The 18,724-nt window shown below is 41.6% G+C and overlaps 1 protein-coding gene across 1 annotated transcript in view; it reads left to right on the forward strand.

Annotated features, from left to right (window-relative positions):
• LOC134531430 (uncharacterized) overlaps positions 1 to 11,717 on the forward strand; it is a 112,886-nt gene extending 101,169 nt beyond the window's left edge. The window contains exons 2-3 of the mRNA XM_063367132.1: positions 3,772 to 3,916; positions 8,927 to 11,717. Coding sequence (XP_063223202.1) covers positions 3,772 to 3,916; positions 8,927 to 9,169 — 388 coding nt within the window. The 3' untranslated portion in view covers positions 9,170 to 11,717. The remainder of the gene's footprint in view (positions 1 to 3,771; positions 3,917 to 8,926) is intronic.
• Positions 11,718 to 18,724: the final 7,007 nt, after the last annotated feature.

Raw genomic sequence — 18,724 nt, forward strand, 5'->3', positions numbered from 1 at the left:
AACTTACTGTGGTACAATACCGAAGGCCTCAAGAAAGCCAGTTTTAGGCGAGTGAAGAATCAGATTTTAAGAACACTGAAAAGAAAAAGCATTCTCCTAGTACACTCTAAATGGGATACCATCTAGGAAAGAAGCAAAGAGTCAAATCCTTACGCTTCGCCAACTCCACGCCGCTATATGCCACCACTGTAACTGGTTCCACGCACTTAAACACGTAGGTACACTCCATACCGCCAGTTTCGCTGCAGTCACTTGTCTCGCGTATTTAGTACCATTTTCCCATACTGTCCCTAATACGATAATTAAGGTATGTCATAGACACAAAAGCAGTGAATTATTCGCCAAGGACGCGGCTACAACCCAGAAGCCAAGCTACTTCAGACAATGGCCGTGAAAGCCTGCGAACATTATTACACAAACACTGAGTTTGTGTCATTTCTTTATTCCGCCATACGGTCATACAGCAAGGTCTGGCAAGTTCCTATCCTGCTCCTTGGCGAAACCCATCCGTTTAATGTAGCTCGCGGCTGCTAGCGAACTATAGGCGCTAATTAACAGTTCAGTTTAGAACCTCGTCAGTAGATGGCGTGTTGCCTTGAATTTTGTAACGCGCTATCGTTTGGTGCTTCCGTCACGTCTTGCCTTGGGGTTACCTGCCTTCCCACAAAAATGAAGCTGAAGATTGGCGTCCCGGTTTTGCTAAATGCGTAGCAATTGATGCACCGAGATAGTGCAACCAATGGGACTTCAAAATCAAAATTTCTCGTTTTTCAAGTGTACGTCGTCCTACAGACTAGAAATTAGGTAATGATGTTCCTTATATTATGTGTGTTCTAGCCCGGGTAACGCCCGGTGCTTCGGCTAGTAATAAATAAGGAAACTCCATCCATTCATCCACCCCCCCCCCCCCAACCATCCCAACCCGGCGCCGCGTGGAATTGATCATCGCGGGTACATCTGCGCGGATCGTGCGGGGACTCGGAATGACACGTGACGGTTTCACACGCGACACCAGAGCTTCCGTTTCCGCCACGGCTCGTCTGCAGGCCGCTGAGCTTTGATCGAGGAGTTCTTGAGCCCCTCCCTCGTGTTCAGAACGAGCCCTGAACCGAACTGGAGCAGGGGCGGGAGGTAACTCGGCCAGCGGCCGACAGAGGCGCTGCGGCGCGCAGGGCCTCGCGAGGGAGGGCTTCCAGTGGAACCAGCGTGTCAGTCTTTACGAGTGAGCGTTCTTTATGATGGCAATTTTGGAATTATTTGAAAAAAGGAAATTTCACACTTGAATCTCCAACGTTTGCACGCATAGACCTTTTAAGTAATGATCTTGCTTGAAAAAGAAAAACAGGACATTTTATATTTTGTTATTTTTATTTAATTGTTTTAATATTTTTGTTTTTAGGTCAATTGTTTGATTTCGTTAAGACACGTACATAATATTAAAAAAAAATACATGAAACACGCATGTCAAGTTTCTATGCAAGCTGGCATGAAAAACAGACTGTACTTGCAAACACTATTCATGCCGTTTCTGATATGTATGAGAGCTGTAATATGTAGGAAATACACTAATGTTGTCCACTAAGGATTACGATAATATTACCAACATTATATATTTGTAACATCTTGTAGCTAAATTGCTGTTATTTTCTAATTGTGTTTTTCTTTTGAATCCCGGAAGGGAGGGTCCGGACCACAGGACTCCCCCCCCCCCCCCCCCCCTCTCCAGGGCGTGGAGTCTCGAGAGGACACGTGACTGGTGAAGACTGCGCTGGGGCCGACAGGAATGAAACGATCGCAATCCCGACAATGCTCTTGTTGGCTAGTTGTGAATAATGTGAAGAAAAAAAAAATAGGACACGTGGTCTGATAAGGATAATTCTTGTTGGTAATTTTTTTAAAGCTTCTGTTTGAACCTTTTGTTATAAAATTGAATTTACTGTTTCCTCCTTTATCTAATGCTTGAAAATACATGCGTTTACAATATGTGTTACATTCTGCAATTACCTGCAAGGAACATGCAGTTTTTGTTCTAACATAACTCAATTTTAAGTTACACTTTTGAATTAAAACCACTAACTTGAAGCAGTACAAAGTTTTGTATTTAAATTTTTTTCACGATTGCTTTTGGCTTGGAAACTAGATCAGTCTGTACGTACCAAACCCCGGATTTGGACCTGATTTTCGACAAGGAATTTTATTAAAATACTGCCCATTTTATTATCAAACAGTTAATACTGTAAAGTTTTCCTTTAGCTTAATGAACTTTGGTTCGCGCTGTCCGCCACAGATGACAGCGCCGTAGTTACACAGTTTCTGTTCCATGCGACGGAAGTCGCATTCACATTACTCCCACCAAATGCCGTATACCGTAAGCTTAAATTTTTCACATCAAAAACAGTTTGATTTGAGAAAATAAGAGTCACGAGAGATTCATAAATGATATATGTCGACTAGTCACAATCTACACGATTAAGGTTCCCCCCCCCCCCTCCCCCGGTTGCTCGTGCGAGAGAAACTCACTCCCAACACTTTGTACCTACACTCACTTGAAACCGTCGAAAATAACCTGGAAAAAAATTAATATTATCTCTGTTCATAGCCTTGATGCGAACGTGAGATTCTTTTTTTTTTTTTGGTTCGTACCAACATACAACGGTTCGTACTGTAAGGGCCAAAATGGTTTTGTTGCGCAGATTTGCGCGCGAATTACTTCAATCACATTTCTTATATAAAACGGGCGTGTGTTTCCCCACCCCCCGCAGGATTTTTCAATAACGGCTCACAGAGAGAGAACTCTAAACCTTTTTAAAGTGAAACTTCTTTGCTGCAATTTTAGAGCGTTACGAAAATTACGCTCGCATGTAGGGAACTAGTTAGGTACGTGGATGGGGGAACCGGGAGTGGTGGAGACGGCAGGGGAGAGGTAGAAATGACGCACTTGCATACTTGAGCAATAGCATAATTAAGCGTGACCTCAGCCAAAGAGCATCATCATGTTTCCTGTAGCTCATGATTAGAGACCCGGAAAATTCGCGGGTTCAATGACCTCCAGAATAGACTCCAATATCCTCTACACATTCGGGCAAATGCCAACTGTTCATTGGCTGCTTGCTGACTTGTGAGTCGTCTCGACTGGGTGGCCTGTGATTCGACACTCCTATGAGTGAGGGTCTCTAATATTGGCCCTCAGTCCTCCAGGTTAACAGTGAACCAATGACACAAGCAGCACTAAGGTATAATTATTCGAATTTTAGCATAACACGAAATGAACCCGCGACTTTTCCGGGTCTCTACTCATGATGTGATGAGCGAGCAGTCTCACGGACAGGGCCGGCGCGTCCATATAGGCGAACTAGGCAACCGCCAAGGGTGCCAAGTAGCCGGGGGCGGCGCAGCACGACACATAACAGCTGATACAATATGTTCAGCGATTATTGAAACTAGATGAAAATGGATTTTTGTAACAGTTTGGAATGTTTATATTAATATAAGTAATTATTTGAAGTCCACGGTGACCTGTTTATGATTTGTAATAAGTAAAAAATTAAAAAAAAACACAAGCCTGCTTACATTTCATTGTTGACAAAATCTTAGGCTTACGTGATGTATTTTGAGGCAAGGAAAAAATTTTTTTGAGATGTCCAGCCCTCGGGGGAGGGGGGGGGTAGGCATTAAGGTTTTACGCCCAGGGTGCCAATTTACCTAGCACCGGCCCTGCTCACGCACGGACATACGCCGGCTGAGTACGTGCTCGTGGTGGCGTGTGCGCAGGGCCATGCTGAGCGGACTGATCCTGCTCGTGTTCCTCATCTGCTACTGCTGCCACAAGAACATGAGCAAGCAGGCGAGCCGCAACGCGCAGTACTGGCACGAGGAGAACGAGGTGCCGCTCGAGATCTTCACCGTGGACTCCCAGGTGGGTGACGTCACGGCCAAACAACCATGCCACGACTTGATGTAAGCTTTTGGACATACGCCATTGCCTAGCACATGTATGTCTGTAGAAGAAAACTACAAAAAAAAAACACAAATTACAAAAAACACAAATTAAGCAAAAAAATTGCTGTTGTCAGGATTTAACACCACACAATACTCGTCAACAGGAATATGGTCAACAAACAAAGAAAAAACAAAGAAAAATGTACTAACAGAACGAAAACCCCCCACAAATGATGACAGCACAAAAATACCGAACCCAAAACATTCAGCACAACAGTTGAAACGAGACTGTGCTGAATTTTTTGGGTTCGGTATTTTTGTGCTGTCATCATTTGTGGGGGTTTTTCGTTCTGTTAGTACATTTTTCTTTGTTTTTTCTTTCTTTGTTGACCATATTCCTGTTGAGGAGTATTGTGTGGTGTTAAATCCTGACAACAGCAATTTTTTGCTTAATTTTTGTTTTTTGTCATTATTATTATTATTATTATTTTGTAATTTTCTTCTACAGACATACTTGTGCTAGGCAATGGCGTATGTCCAAAAGCTTACATCAAGTCATGCACTCCCATTGCACAAATCTTTCAAAGAGAATAACCATGCCACTCTAGATGACGAGCTACACGCCGCGCAACGAGTCTTTCATTGCCCCTGCAATAGATTATTGATGCGTGAATGGTTAACAAACGTTTTCATTGCACTGCAAATTATACGAACTGTTTTGTGAGTTCTCTCAACGACAGCTACTCCCTACAATTAGAGACCGGAAAAAATTCGCGATTTAAAATCCCTAAAGGATAGGACTCCATGATCCTCTATGCACTCGTGCAAAAATACATCTGATGATTGGTTACCGACTCGTAACACCTGTTGACTGGAATGATCGTGATTCGCTAATTCTTCTGTTAAAGATTTTTCATTTGGCCCAGAGTCCTTCAGACAAACTGTGGCCCAATCACTGAAGCAAAATAATGTCAAAAGTATTTGGACTCTATCCTATCGCGAAATGAATCCGCGAATTTTACAGGTCTCTACCTATAATCCTTACTATTATCAATCGCTTGCGCCCCATGTTTTTCGTTTTAAATCTTACGAGTATATTTTATAGGTGATAAAAATCAACAATCATACATTTCTAGGACAATCTGTATGGGATTATAAATCTTTACGGGGCTAGGAGAAACAATGTTGTACTTGTTAGTCCCTTTTATAAACGTTGTTTTATATATATACGTTAATATCTATTTTTATTTAATTATTATTTATAATTTATGATGGCCAAGTTGACATTTCGTATGTTTTCGGACCGTTGCATCAAACATTTAGAAAAAGCTGATTTCCACTTGGCTTCGTTATATGACAGTCGCTGACGCCTAATGATGGACCGCAGTGCAAAGAATGTTCGCCTGAAGCCTGACTGTCAGGTTACTAAAAAGTAAGATTTTTATAAACACATATTTAACACACATTGTCATGCACAATTGTATACTTATGTTTAAACAGATTGTGTCATGGCTAAGAACAACTAATTCAAAGTAGAATCAGTAACTAGAAGGTTTTTTTTTTTTTAAAGCCAGGCGTGTTCCTAGCCTATATCCGTACGATTATACGCCTTGCCTTTTTTTCAAACTTGCTGTTCAACGCCCAGTTCTCAACTCGATGTCGAAAGAAGAGATAGAATGCCGTTCGTCTGGCGGCCTGGAAAGTACGCAACAGGAGACTATAGAACGCATCGCGGGTTGCCTGCCTTCCAGGCGCAAGGAATCGACGGCGACTGAGGCACCTTTGGAAATCGGTTTTCACGAAGCGAAAGTGGTTTCCCGTAACACTGGAGGTTTAACGCTGTGGTTTGTAAAGATCCGATAATAAGTATTTTTTTTGAGTCAACACAAATAGAAATATTCTGGCTATTAACAGTCAACTATCAGCTTTCGATGTTATTGTCGACATTCATAATATGTATTATCAGTTTCAGTTGCTAAATTACTTGATTAAAAACACTCAATTATAGTAAACCAAAAAAAAAGAAATTAACTATTAATATTAAATACATATGAGCTGTTTGCAATTGACAGCCAGGTATCAACAATCAAAATTTATAATTCTTTACAAGTTATTGAGTTGTGATTATCAATCCACAAACCGCAGTGTTATTGATGACTTTTAATGCAAATGACGCACATCAGGGACGTATCATAGGGTTCGGACCTCCCTTCCGGAAATAAAAAGAAAAAATGGGGTGTGGCTGTGTCATGGATACGGCCGTGTGTTGTACGTGAATACGTGTACGTAACAGGTCATATTATCTATACAAAATATAAAATACGCTATTTTATGTAAGTTATAATCATATTTAACACTAAGAAGTCGCGTAAATGTCCGACATTATTAATTTTTAATTATATATTTTTTTAACACCATATATATTCACTGTAGCTATTTTACACTAATGTTTTATTTATGCAAACGATAGATTTTGACGAGACCTGATGATTGAAAGTCAAACGAACGTGTTAGTCAAAAGTTATACTCAATGGAAATCTCTAAACGCAACAAAATGACCTCAAAATGGCGGCGCTTCTCTCTCCACCGCGCGCGATGCGCCACAGTCCTCACTTAGTGTAACGAATTTTCTGATCCTTTAGCTATCCAATGGTGTAATTAAATTTTGGATGGAGATGATAGATATGTAGCTGCAACACCAAACTGTATCCCCCGATTTTGTTATCATTCGTTTTTCTGAATTGCCTCCCACTGTGGAAGCAACTTTAAAATGGTATTCACGTCAAAAAAAATTGCGAAATCAGAATTAGAAAATAACAGAAATTTAGCTAAGTAAGGTTACAAAGATATCATTTTGGAAATATTATTGTAATCCTTAATGAGCAACATTAGTGTAAATCCACCATATTACAGCCTTCATACACAGAAACGCCAGGAATTGTGTATCCAAGTAAAGTCTATATATATATATATATATATATATATATATATATATATATATATATTTCATGCCAGTTTGCACACTGTAAATATTTCTTTCATAGAAACATGACATGTGTGTTTCATATATTTATTGACATTATATATATTCATTTATGACTTGTTTTTATCGAAATCAAACAATTCACTTAAGAACAAAGTATTAAAACAATTAAATAAAAATAAAGATAATATAAAATATCCAGTTTTCTTTTCTCAAGCAAAAAAAAATTGCATAAAAATTCTATGTGCAAACACTGAAGTACTACAAAATTACTATTCACTGATATTTAAGTTAAACAAATTATTTCCTTTTTAAAAGTCCAAAAAAATACCATTATAAAATATACTTTCTTGTGAAAAATGGCAATGGTTATACAGGACCCCCTCCTTCACAAACTCTGGGCTACGGCACTGTATATAATATCGATTAGCCAGTTATAAATAGTTTGTTGTCGAGACCAAACTGTGAATGTCACTTAAGTTCACAACTACAGATAGCCAACGACAACGACAGCGGTGCCTGTGTGAGGACGTGTAGCTGGGGATGTGTGCGCAGTGCTACGAGGTGTCGTGGCCACGACAGCAGTGCCTGTGTGTGGACGTGTAGCTCGGGCTGTGTGCGCAGTGCTACGAGGTGTCGTGGCCACGACAGCGGTGCCTGTGTGTGGACGTGTAGCTCGGGCTGTGTGCGCAGTGCTACGAGGTGTCGTGGCCACGACAGCGGTGCCTGTGTGTGGACGTGTAGCTCGGGCTGTGTGCGCAGTGCTACGAGGTGTCGTGGCCACGACAGCGGTGTCTGTGTGTGGACGTGTAGCTCGGGCTGTGTGCGCAGTGCTACGAGGTGTCGTGGCCACGACAGCAGTGCCTGTGTGTGGACGTGTAGCTCGGGCTGTGTGCGCAGTGCTACGAGGTGTCGTGGCCACGACAGCGGTGTCTGTGTGTGGACGTGTAGCTCGGGCTGTGTGCGCAGTGCTACGAGGTGTCGTGTCCACGACAGCAGTGCCTGTGTGTGGACGTGTAGCTCGGGCTGTGTGCGCAGTGCTACGAGGTGTCGTGGCCACGACAGCGGTGCCTGTGTGTGGGCGTGTAGCTGGGGCTGTGTGCGCAGTGCTACGAGGTGTCGCGGCCACGACAGCAGTGCCTGTGTGTGGACGTGTAGCTCGGGCTGTGTGCGCAGTGCTACGAGGTGTCGTGGCCACGACAGCAGTGCCTGTGTGTGGACGTGTAGCTGGGGCTGTGTGCGCAGTGCTACGAGGTGTCGTGGCCACGACAGCGGTGCCTGTGTGTGGACGTGTAGCTGGAGCTGTGTGCGCAGTGCTACGAGGTGTCGTGGCCACGACAGCGGTGCCTGTATGTGGACGTGTAGCTCGGGCTGTGTGCGCAGTGCTACGAGGTGTCGTGGCCACGACAGCGGTGTCTGTGTGTGGACGTGTAGCTCGGGCTGTGTGCGCAGTGCTACGAGGTGTCGTGGCCACGACAGCAGTGCCTGTGTGTGGACGTGTAGCTCGGGCTGTGTGCGCAGTGCTACGAGGTGTCGTGGCCACGACAGCGGTGCCTGTGTGTGGGCGTGTAGCTGGGGCTGTGTGCGCAGTGCTACGAGGTGTCGTGGCCACGACAGCGGTGCCTGTGAGTGGACGTGTAGCTCGGGCTGTGTGCGCAGTGCTACGAGGTGTCGTGGCCACGACAGTGGTGTCTGTGTGTGGGCGTGTAGCTGGAGCTGTGTGCGCAGTGCTACGAGGTGTCGTGGCCACGACAGCGGTGCCTGTGAGTGGACGTGTAGCTGGGGCTGTGTACGCAGTGCTACGAGTTGTCGTGGCCACGACAGCGGTGCCTGTGAGTGGACGTGTAGCTCGGGCTGTGTGCGCAGTGCTACGAGGTGTCGTGGCCACGACAGTGGTGTCTGTGTGTGGGCGTGTAGCTGGGGCTGTGTGCGCAGTGCTACGAGTTGTCGTGGCCACGACAGTGGTGTCTGTGTGCGGACGTGCAGCTGGGGCTGTGTGCGCAGTGCTACGAGGTGGCTGGGGTGCTGGCGCCGTCGTCCTCGTGCGGCTCGCTGGACACGGCGTCCTGCCCGCCCTTCAGCACGCCGACACCGCCCCCGGCCTACGAGGCCGTGGTGCGCGAGGACGCCAAGAGGCCCGCGCCGCCCCCGGCCCGCCCCCACGCCGCCCCCCAGCCGGAGCCGGAGGACGCGGGTCTGCCCAGCTACGAGGCGGCGCTGCGCATCGAGGCGCAGGGCTACGTCTGATTGGCTGCGCGGCGCCGGCCAATAGCGTCGCGGCACTCCTTCCGAGACCACGAGCACAGCGGGAGCCTGTCGCTATCGATGCTTACGATGAACTACCGATTGCCAGTTACAATTATTGACTGTCGATTACAAACATTAATTTTTGGTGGACAGAGTTCTAGTAATCGATGACCGACTGTCGATTTCTAATTTCGATTGTCCGCCGTATGAATTAAATATGTAGGTTTATAGCGGAAAAGAAATCATCTGGATAGTTAAAACGTTTAATGAGATAAGGATAGTAAAACACAGTTACCGTGTTTGAGAAAATTAAACCAGCACTTGATACAGCGGTAACACAAACTGTAGTACATACAATAAAACCATTAACAAACATCATCTCGCTTTAAGTGCATTTACAAACAGCATTAACCTCGCGTAACTTGACGTTAGCATTGGATTTTGTACCACTTTCACCTGGAATATAGTGTTGTTTGGTCTTTTATTCCAAAGAAAGAATACTATATCTGCGGTGCTTTAATTTGTGAAGTTTCTTTTCGTACCGGTTTACGGCAAATAAGATTAGAGACCGAAGGAACAACAAGACCTGGTAGAGAGCGTTTAATTGAAGTAAAAATGCTTATATGAACAAACTGAGTTTTTTTTGTGAGAAGATCGTTAGGAGAAATGTTAAAACTCAACTTGGTATGAGCTTAGAATTATTTTTTTTTCTTTTACAAACTTAACTTTTAAATCAATTTAGTGGAAAAAATGTATCTAACCCAATGGATGCTACATCATCTAATCGTTTAAAAATAAGTTGTTGTACCAGAATCTCGGTCAGCCAGCAACAAAATAATTCGAAAATGATTAACTTTATTTCAACGCCCATTCGATTTTCATTCATAATTTTTTTATGTCGCACTAAAATGTTTATATGGGCATGGGTTTGCCAATGATCCAGTCTATTTCGATTTATTCATCTTGCTACTTGACACCACTAATCATTAACTTGAGATATGATGGTTTTTGGTAAAGTCACGTGTCGATTCGCGATAGAAAAACTCGAACAATGTTCAACTGAAATGGGCATTTCATTCGGTATTCCCGGCATCACGATGGTTTCAGGTTCTCGTGCGCACTTCATTGTGAAACGATAGTTACATAGGGTTACTTTCAGGCTCAGGGTGCCTGGTTGGAACAACATGGCTACAGCGATCGTTTCCAACACCTTTGTCACCCACCCACCACGTAGAAGCTGATCCGTAGGACTCACCAGTAGTGTGGACAACGGCCTTTGCACGGTAGAAGTACTGTCGATGAAACTTAAGACACTTAAGACACTTTAAACACAGAAGTGAGTCACAATGGACGATGGTAACCAGACACATCAATCAAATGAAAGAAGATTTGCGTCCACTTATTTTTGTATGTTGCCTCTTGATGGAAGGCTGTTCACTTTTGAGTGTGGAACCTGAGTGAGGTTTATTTCCTCGAGGTTTTTTTTTATTGGTATTGGAATATTTCTGTTTCTGAGGTAAGGTTTCATATTATAAAACAAACAAAAAAAATACGTCCTAACTTGTTGCTAGTTTGGACAACTTTCGCATACGGAATATATTAGCATATTCTAACTTTAACAGTTGGGTCCCAACTTTTTATACCTATCACATATTAACAATAATAAAATAATGCTTATAAACTATGAGTGAAATCATTGGGAGGGAACTATTGGCCAACAAATAAAGAAACCCGGAAATACGCAGTGAAGCCACAATGTGGATAGTCACAACTCGCTAGAAATTTTTTCATATGTTCCGAACATTTAGTGAAAGTTATAAACTTATACAATTGTGTGGTCACTTTATCCTACACATATATATCTCCTATAGTTTATGAAAGAGTCAAATCAATGGTAAATGTACCTACAATATATTTATACACTAAATTTTCCATACAATTGCATAGGCTTAAGACTTTCATTTCATGTTTAGAAATGTTGCCAAAATTTTCTTAGTGTAGAAATCTTTATGCTCGATGTACCGTTATAGTGAACACACTTTGGGAAAATACTGAAAATATATTTTAATTATAACTTACATAAGGGTCCACTGGAACGCGAATAAAACCACATGCGACTACAGTCTCAAATGTGCTGCCAACTTAACAGCGTGAATACCAAATTACCAAGCTGTGTTTAAGTGTAAGAATTTTTTTCAAAGGTTTCTTTTGACAGTTTTCACTTACCCTTGGATGGTTTTGCGTAGCTGGGCTGTACATATGTATGGCGGAATAGTACGATATAACTGAAAACGTAAACCAGTTGATCTCTGGAAAAGATGGTTGCTGTACCTATAGTTGTACTGATGATATAAATATGTGTTTTTGACTCCATAACATCCTTAAAATTTACTGATGGGAAAATTTAACACAAGAAAATGGTTCATAAAAACCTACAGGAGCTATCCTCACTCAGTCTGAATCATGTAAACCAGTCACCACACTTTACACCTATGGAATATGTTGTTCAAAATGTGTTCCTGTTAATAATAAAAGTGTACTTTCAAAACATGTTTTCTTTTCTTTCGTCGACATCTAATGCAAACACTTATGGGTGGATACGGACCAACTTGTAAAAACAGTCTAATGTGTTTTCTCATAATAAAAGAAACTGATCCCCTTGTAACTCTATCTGACACGTACGCACATCAGCCTGGACTAATCCCAACAAATCCTAGCTGTTAGTTGTTACCGTTCACCTCGTATGCTAAGTGCACTTTACTGAGAGCACTCTAACTTCAAGCACAGAATCAGTGTTCAAGTTTCCTAGAAGCAAAATATTGATTTGTTTATGTTTATTTCTACGTGTGGCTTGGTTTCGAGCACTCAGTTATTTGGCATGGGAAACTTAACGTTACTGTTCTTGTGATTAGTTTTGTTTCCTGTCAGATAAAAATACGCCATCATTGGCGTAATGGCAGAAGTATGTATGTGTTCTTCTTGCTAGCATAGCGAGCTGGTTTGCTAACACTATTAAAGTTTACAAAATGTTAGTTTTTTTTTTATTTGGCATACAAACACGCTAGTACAAAAACTTCCCTCAAAGTTTTTAAAGAAATATAACTTCATTAATATAATTTTTTTTCCCTAGAACTCCGAAGTTTGACGTGTTAACAAATAATAAATAAAATTAATAACAAATAATTAGTTTTAAGAACTATAATATAATCAGTCATTTCTGCCAAAATTTGATAGCCAAAACATGTTCATCTTAATTTACTGATGGTCTTAAACATTTCGTGTGACCTGTACAGTGTGAACTCATGCACACATTTTTTTTTACTTCTTTTCCTGTTAGGCCGTGACGATATCAAAGGGGAGGCGCTGGTGAGGAAACGCGTTGTGAAATGTGCGTGTAAACGATTTTCGACAGTTGCCTGCAAGTTGTTTTAATGCTTTGAGAGCAAACATTAATTTCTAGCCTATGACATTAATGGCATTAATTTCTAGCCAATGCAAGGGCGTAGTCAGGGGGGGGGGTGTTTATGGGGTTCAACCCCCCCCCCCCCCTTAGCACCAAATCTTTAATTAATTTCTTATTCATCACTCAAACAAATTTCATATTAAAATTAATAAAAATTTTACCATTACAATATTTAAATTTAAGAACCGAAAACTGCTAAAATAGCACTATTTTATTCCTTAAAATCCAAATTTTCCGGGGGAGGACCCCCGGGCCCCCCGCTTTAATACGGGGGGGGGGGGCTGGGGGGCATGCTTCTTAACACCCCCCCCCCCTACACAAATCCTGGCTACGCCACTGAGCCAATGCGTTGTGTCTGTAAAACGCCCAGCAGTCCACAGGAGGAAGTTTCCTTGCGCTCGTGTTCCGACGGCCTGTGCCGTGACTTGGAGGTGCGCTCGTCGCAACAGTCAGCTGGACGGGAGCGGCCTCTGCAGAGTGGTGGTGTTGAGTGGTGTGGGAGCGGTGTGTGGGGTTGAGTGGTGTGGCAGCAGGTCCCCGGCCTCCTGTGGCACCGTGGACGGTCAACCACATCAGCATGGCGGGACGCTTCAACGCCAGCAACGCCGTTCAGATGCCTAACGCGTCGGCTGTGGATTTCCAAATAACAAAACCCAAGGACCTATTCGTTCACTAAAAAAAAAGGACAAAATTAATCTTAAAATCCAGCTAAAATAAAATTACTAGCAACATATTAACTTTAGCGATATATGGTAGACACTTTGATTATGATGTCTTGCACTAATGAGTATTAAAAGTAATTTTTCCCGCCTTGTTTTCTGTAAAAAAAAAACAATAGTTATTGCAATAGATGTTTGATATTTTACAAACTAAATTTTATGTACGATTCGGGGTATAGGAAATCTGTTACAAAACCCGTTAATATTCATGCACACAGGCGATAGGTGAATATTTTCGCATGATTACAATTGTTCCCATTTTAAGATTCCTAACAAATAAACTTAAAAACAATTAATTTTTACTCTCAAATTTTAATTTCTTTACTTATCAAAAAAAAAGAGATCATCTCCAATTTTAGACAATTTCTTTGAACACCAAACTGCAACTAAACTAGGGATACAGTCACACGCCCGATCATAGAAGAAAGAGAATAACTTTTGGGGGTACTTATATTTAACTTTTTGTTTAGTTATGGTTACATTTATGCAAAAGGAAATAGGTAGGGGCATGCATTTTTCGCGAAAAAAAATCTTAACGCCTATTAGACTGCAACTAGCTATACCTGCACCAGCGGTTTATTCTTTCTTATTGGTGACCGTCTGCGAGAGAGCCAGGAGGTGTTTGCTTCCGCACTGACTTACTATGATTGGTGTTGTAACAGTAGACGTGTAACTGATTTTAACCTCGCCCAATCACGAAACACAGACGATGCTACAGTGTTTCAACTTCCAGTTACTCTCGGAATCTTTTCGCTAAAAAAATATATGGCCCTAGAAATATAGGTTATAAAAGCACTGTGAATATTACAGCATACATTTAAATCATATAAACACTCACTGGAAAGACAAGAAAACATCAAAGCCATTGGTGTGATTGTCGCACGGGCTATATAATAATTAGCGATGCGTAGAGACCGGAAAAATTCGCGATTTCAAATCCCTAAAGGATAGACTCCATGATCCTCTATGCACTAGTGCAAATTACATCTGCTGATTGGTTACCGACTCGTAACACCTGTTTGACTGGAATGATCGTGATTCGCTAATTCTTCTTTTAAAGATTTTTTAATTGGCCTAGAGTCCTTCAGATAAACTGTGGCCCAATCACTGAAGCAAAAATAATGTCAAAAAGTATTTGGACTCTATCCTTTCGCGAAATGAATCCGCGAATTTTACAGGTCTCTAGCGATGCGTTATTGATCCTCTGCTGGGCCCTGCTCCGTGGTCTCAGCTCGCCTCGACGCCCACATCCTTCATGGGCAGGCGGCACTCTGCCCCTGAGTGAACAGAAGTGCGCCGAGTGTTGTCTCTTCGGGGCCACCATGTCCGCCGTGTGTGGACGCAGCACTGGCCGCGGTCGTGGCGCGTGGACGGGCCGCGGGACCGCACGAAGTGAGGCAGAGGCCGTGTGACGGCAGCTCGGGGCGCCACGCGGACAGGCTTCCTCGACACGTAGCTCACTGTGGCTCACTGTGGCTCACTGTGAGGGAACTAGAGCCTTGTTTGATTTGCGTATAACTCAGCTTGTTGTTACGTAGCTGGTATTTAATAGGTTGAGGGGGAAGGCACTTCAGACTGACCGCGCCAAAACTCAAAGATGCACTGAAGGTTGACGTCAAACATTTAGAATTTATGTTGACTATAAAAAATTAATATAATTAAATGATAATGTATTTTACTGTAAGAGAAAATAATGTTCAAGTATCTCAAGAACCTTTCTAGACTGGGCTCTGACAATGCAATCCCCTACCTATATACAAGCATCGGAGATTTGTTTGTTACTTCTTAAACTCTACAACACTGGTTTCTAACGATCTTCTGTCTTAATGCGGTGTCTGTCGATGTTAATGTCTCAATTTCAGTGCAGTTGAGTGAACGTTGGACTATCGATGCAGGCCCTAAAGCCCTTTGTGAGCGCTGCCATTAGCTTCGATCAGTTAAACCTACACCATACTTAGGCAAGCATAGCGCACTATTATAACAGAACATACCTGCCCCACCTCTGAGTCCTTGAGGTTTTGTTAGTTGTGCTTTGGCCTGATAAGTCACTTAATGTTTATAGTGTAAACATTTTTGCATTACAATAAGTATAATTTGCGTTCAGTGATTACCGAGCAACGATTAATGTAACATTTTATCGAAAAATATGCACACTAATGACTAACAATATATCAACAGGGCTTCTTTCAATAACATGTAAATTTCAAAAGGGTTTTAGTTTATTCCGTAGCTTTGTCCAACTGACTACATCATCTACAATATAAATTTTTAGCAATCACAAAAAGCCACTAAGTGCTCCTTGTACCGAGTTCTCGGACACGTCAGAGCAGGCAACGTCCTCTAACGCACCTAATAGCCACAGGCAGACATGGCCAGTAAATAATAAATGCTCTGGCGGTAAAGTTTCTTCCCCAGCCGTTCCATCGATCAGTAGACGCAACGTCACAGCTAATGGGCTTTACTGTTGCCTTTCCAGTGCGCACTTTGCTGTGCAGCGTCTCAGGATTACACGAGTCCCGACAGACTACAAAACTGCGACGAACGACGAGACAATGCTGTAAAGAAAAGTTCTGTTACTTTAAATGTACACAGCTGTAATTGTGTGTGGGGAAAATAACAATGAAAATAAATAAATGAAAATATAAAAAAACACGTTACGTTTAAAATCATTATATATAAACTGCATTTAATAAATATCTTAAGATGTTAGTTCAAGATAGTCGTTAACTGTGACAAGTGCTTGCAAGCTGCTCTATAACATAATTATTTAAAACTGTTACAAGGATTTAATCCCTAAGGATGCATATAATACACGTAATAGTTACGTTAATGAAAATAAATTTTCATCCAGCAAATAAAAATGTTACTTATACATTATATTTATTTCGTATAATCAAATAAATATTTATGTTATCTTCAGAGTTACAGTTTTACCATGAACTAAATACGTGAAATTAATTATGAACAAATGGGAATTCTGACGCACATATGAAATGCGTGACACACAAACGTAAATTACTAATGGCAAAATTCAATATCACAGAATGCCACACATTATGACGCGACACGCACGCGTTTTAAATATCAAACATCAACCGTACCGCGGCACGTAAATTACAAAGTTAATAATAAATAGGCTTAAATACAAACGCATATACGAGTCAGCCTAGCTCCAGGGAAGAATCTACTTTAAACAAGACAATAATCAATTGACACGCATGTAGCGTCGCAAAGTAAAACGTCATTTACAGACGTGTCAAGTGGACACAAAAGCAAGCCCTTACCAGGCACGAGAAGCCTGAAAGAAACATGACAAACCAAAAGCATTTTTAATGTTATTAAAATAGGAAGAAAAAGAAAACTGTGATTAAACAAACCGAAATTCTAGGCGTACGGGACACGCCCACACCCTGCATAGCCTCGTGGTCGGTTGACGACTTCAGTGCGTAAGAATTACGTGACGACAATATCCACAAAAAATGATGTTTTAATTTTAAGAGTGGAATCGAAACAAAGGAGAAAACTGAAAAGGCACTTGAAGTATAAATTACTTTACTCTGGTGGAGCCACCGTGCACAAAACACACAAATGACGACATATGGAAATTACAATCACTTGGCCGTGCAAAGCCCGAGGTTCCCGTACTTACGTCTAGCGCAGGCGCAAGGGCGCATGCGGCAAGCACAGTGGGGCGGCACACATCATAGCACTGGAGTCGGCGCGGAGGGGAGGACAAGGAGTGGAGGGGAGGACAAGGAGTGGAGGGGAGGCGGTAATAGCACACGAGAACACATCTTACTAGCGGTGTCCTCTTCAGCTAGTCGTTCCCTTTCCGTGGCCAGGCATAAGTCATGACTTATTTTACTCGCATACAATGTTTAAGTGAGAGAATGCTAAGATGTCAAATTTATAGTTTGGTAATCCAGCACGCATAAATTGATATCAAATATCTTGCAATTTGATTGGAAAAAAAAATTGAAGAAAAAAAAAGAAGTTCTAGAACGTTTTAAAAGGAATTAAAACTGCAGGTAAGCAAAATATGTAATTTTTCTTATAATTTACAAAAAAAACAACTAATTTTTGTAGTTATAGTGTGTTGCAGCTAATCTGAACACTTGTATTCAACTTTTGATAATCACATGTGTCATCAATGACAGTGGCATATGCTCACCCCACTGACGACAGACTGCTCAGGACGGTTTGGTTCGAGTCCCGGCTCGGCCATATTAGTTTGTTCCCGTGTTCCCGATCCCACTCCGGGAACGCCGGATTGGTCGCTTGCTGCGCGTCGAGGTAGGTTATGCCACAGTTTGATAGAAATATCATTGCACCACGGGTCCACCTGCTAGCGACCACGCTTAAAGCCTAAATAAAATACTTATAATTGAAAACAATAATTTTATTTTTCCCCAGGGACGAGCTTTGAACATTAACCCAAAAGGTCATCAAGCGCGCAAGTTACCACAGCGCCATCAGGACTGATGTAAGTTTCTTGGCAGAATACGTATTATTCAACTGCAGTGCCATTTTTATAAAAGTTATTTTCAACCTTGGGTTTACTTTTTACTGTGATATTACATCTCACATAATTGAATATTTTATTTTGTTTCTCCCAACAATAAATGATAATTCTTTGTAAAATAACATTTATATTAATTGCTCTATGCAATAGTGCTTTGATTTTATGATGTAAAGGAAAAAGACAATCTTTTGATTGGAATTCTTTATTGTAAAGAAAAAAATGTTTAATGGTAGAACGTTTTATGATATCAGAAGTGTAAGGAAAATTAATTGCTGTTAATAAGACATTGAGGTAATGAAACGAAGTATTATTCTAAAGTACTGACTACGTAATTAAATATGAATGCACATCAAAAAAATGTGAAATACCGTTATAATTTGCTACGATGTGATATATGAAACTAACTGGAACTCAAGATATGTTAAAGTTAGTCAACTAACTATGTTTTAAGTAGTTGAACTACAAATACTTTTAATTCATATTCGACGGAGAACTTCGAGAAGGAGCTGATAAACTTTGAACTACACCAATTTAACTTCGTTCTACAATAGATGGTACTACAATTGTCTTTGAAGAGAAGTCGCCGCGATCGTCTGGAACAAGTCTGCAATGCAAATAACACGCCCGACGAGGACTGCTGCTGACGATTCCACTTTCTTCCATCGTGCTGTGAGCTGTTTCAACTCAGCTTGTACACATCCTATTGTACGTGACGTTTGAACAGCATCGTACATAATTGTCGATATATCCTTTGATTAATTTATTGTCCAATTTTATGTATCATCGAACGGTATGTACTCAAACTTAGTGTATTGTGCATGTAAATGTTTACTTCGAAAGTGTTTATGTCA

Source organism: Bacillus rossius, chromosome 3, assembly GCF_032445375.1.
Source record: "Bacillus rossius redtenbacheri isolate Brsri chromosome 3, Brsri_v3, whole genome shotgun sequence".
In the NCBI taxonomy this organism is placed as follows: domain Eukaryota; kingdom Metazoa; phylum Arthropoda; class Insecta; order Phasmatodea; family Bacillidae; genus Bacillus; species Bacillus rossius.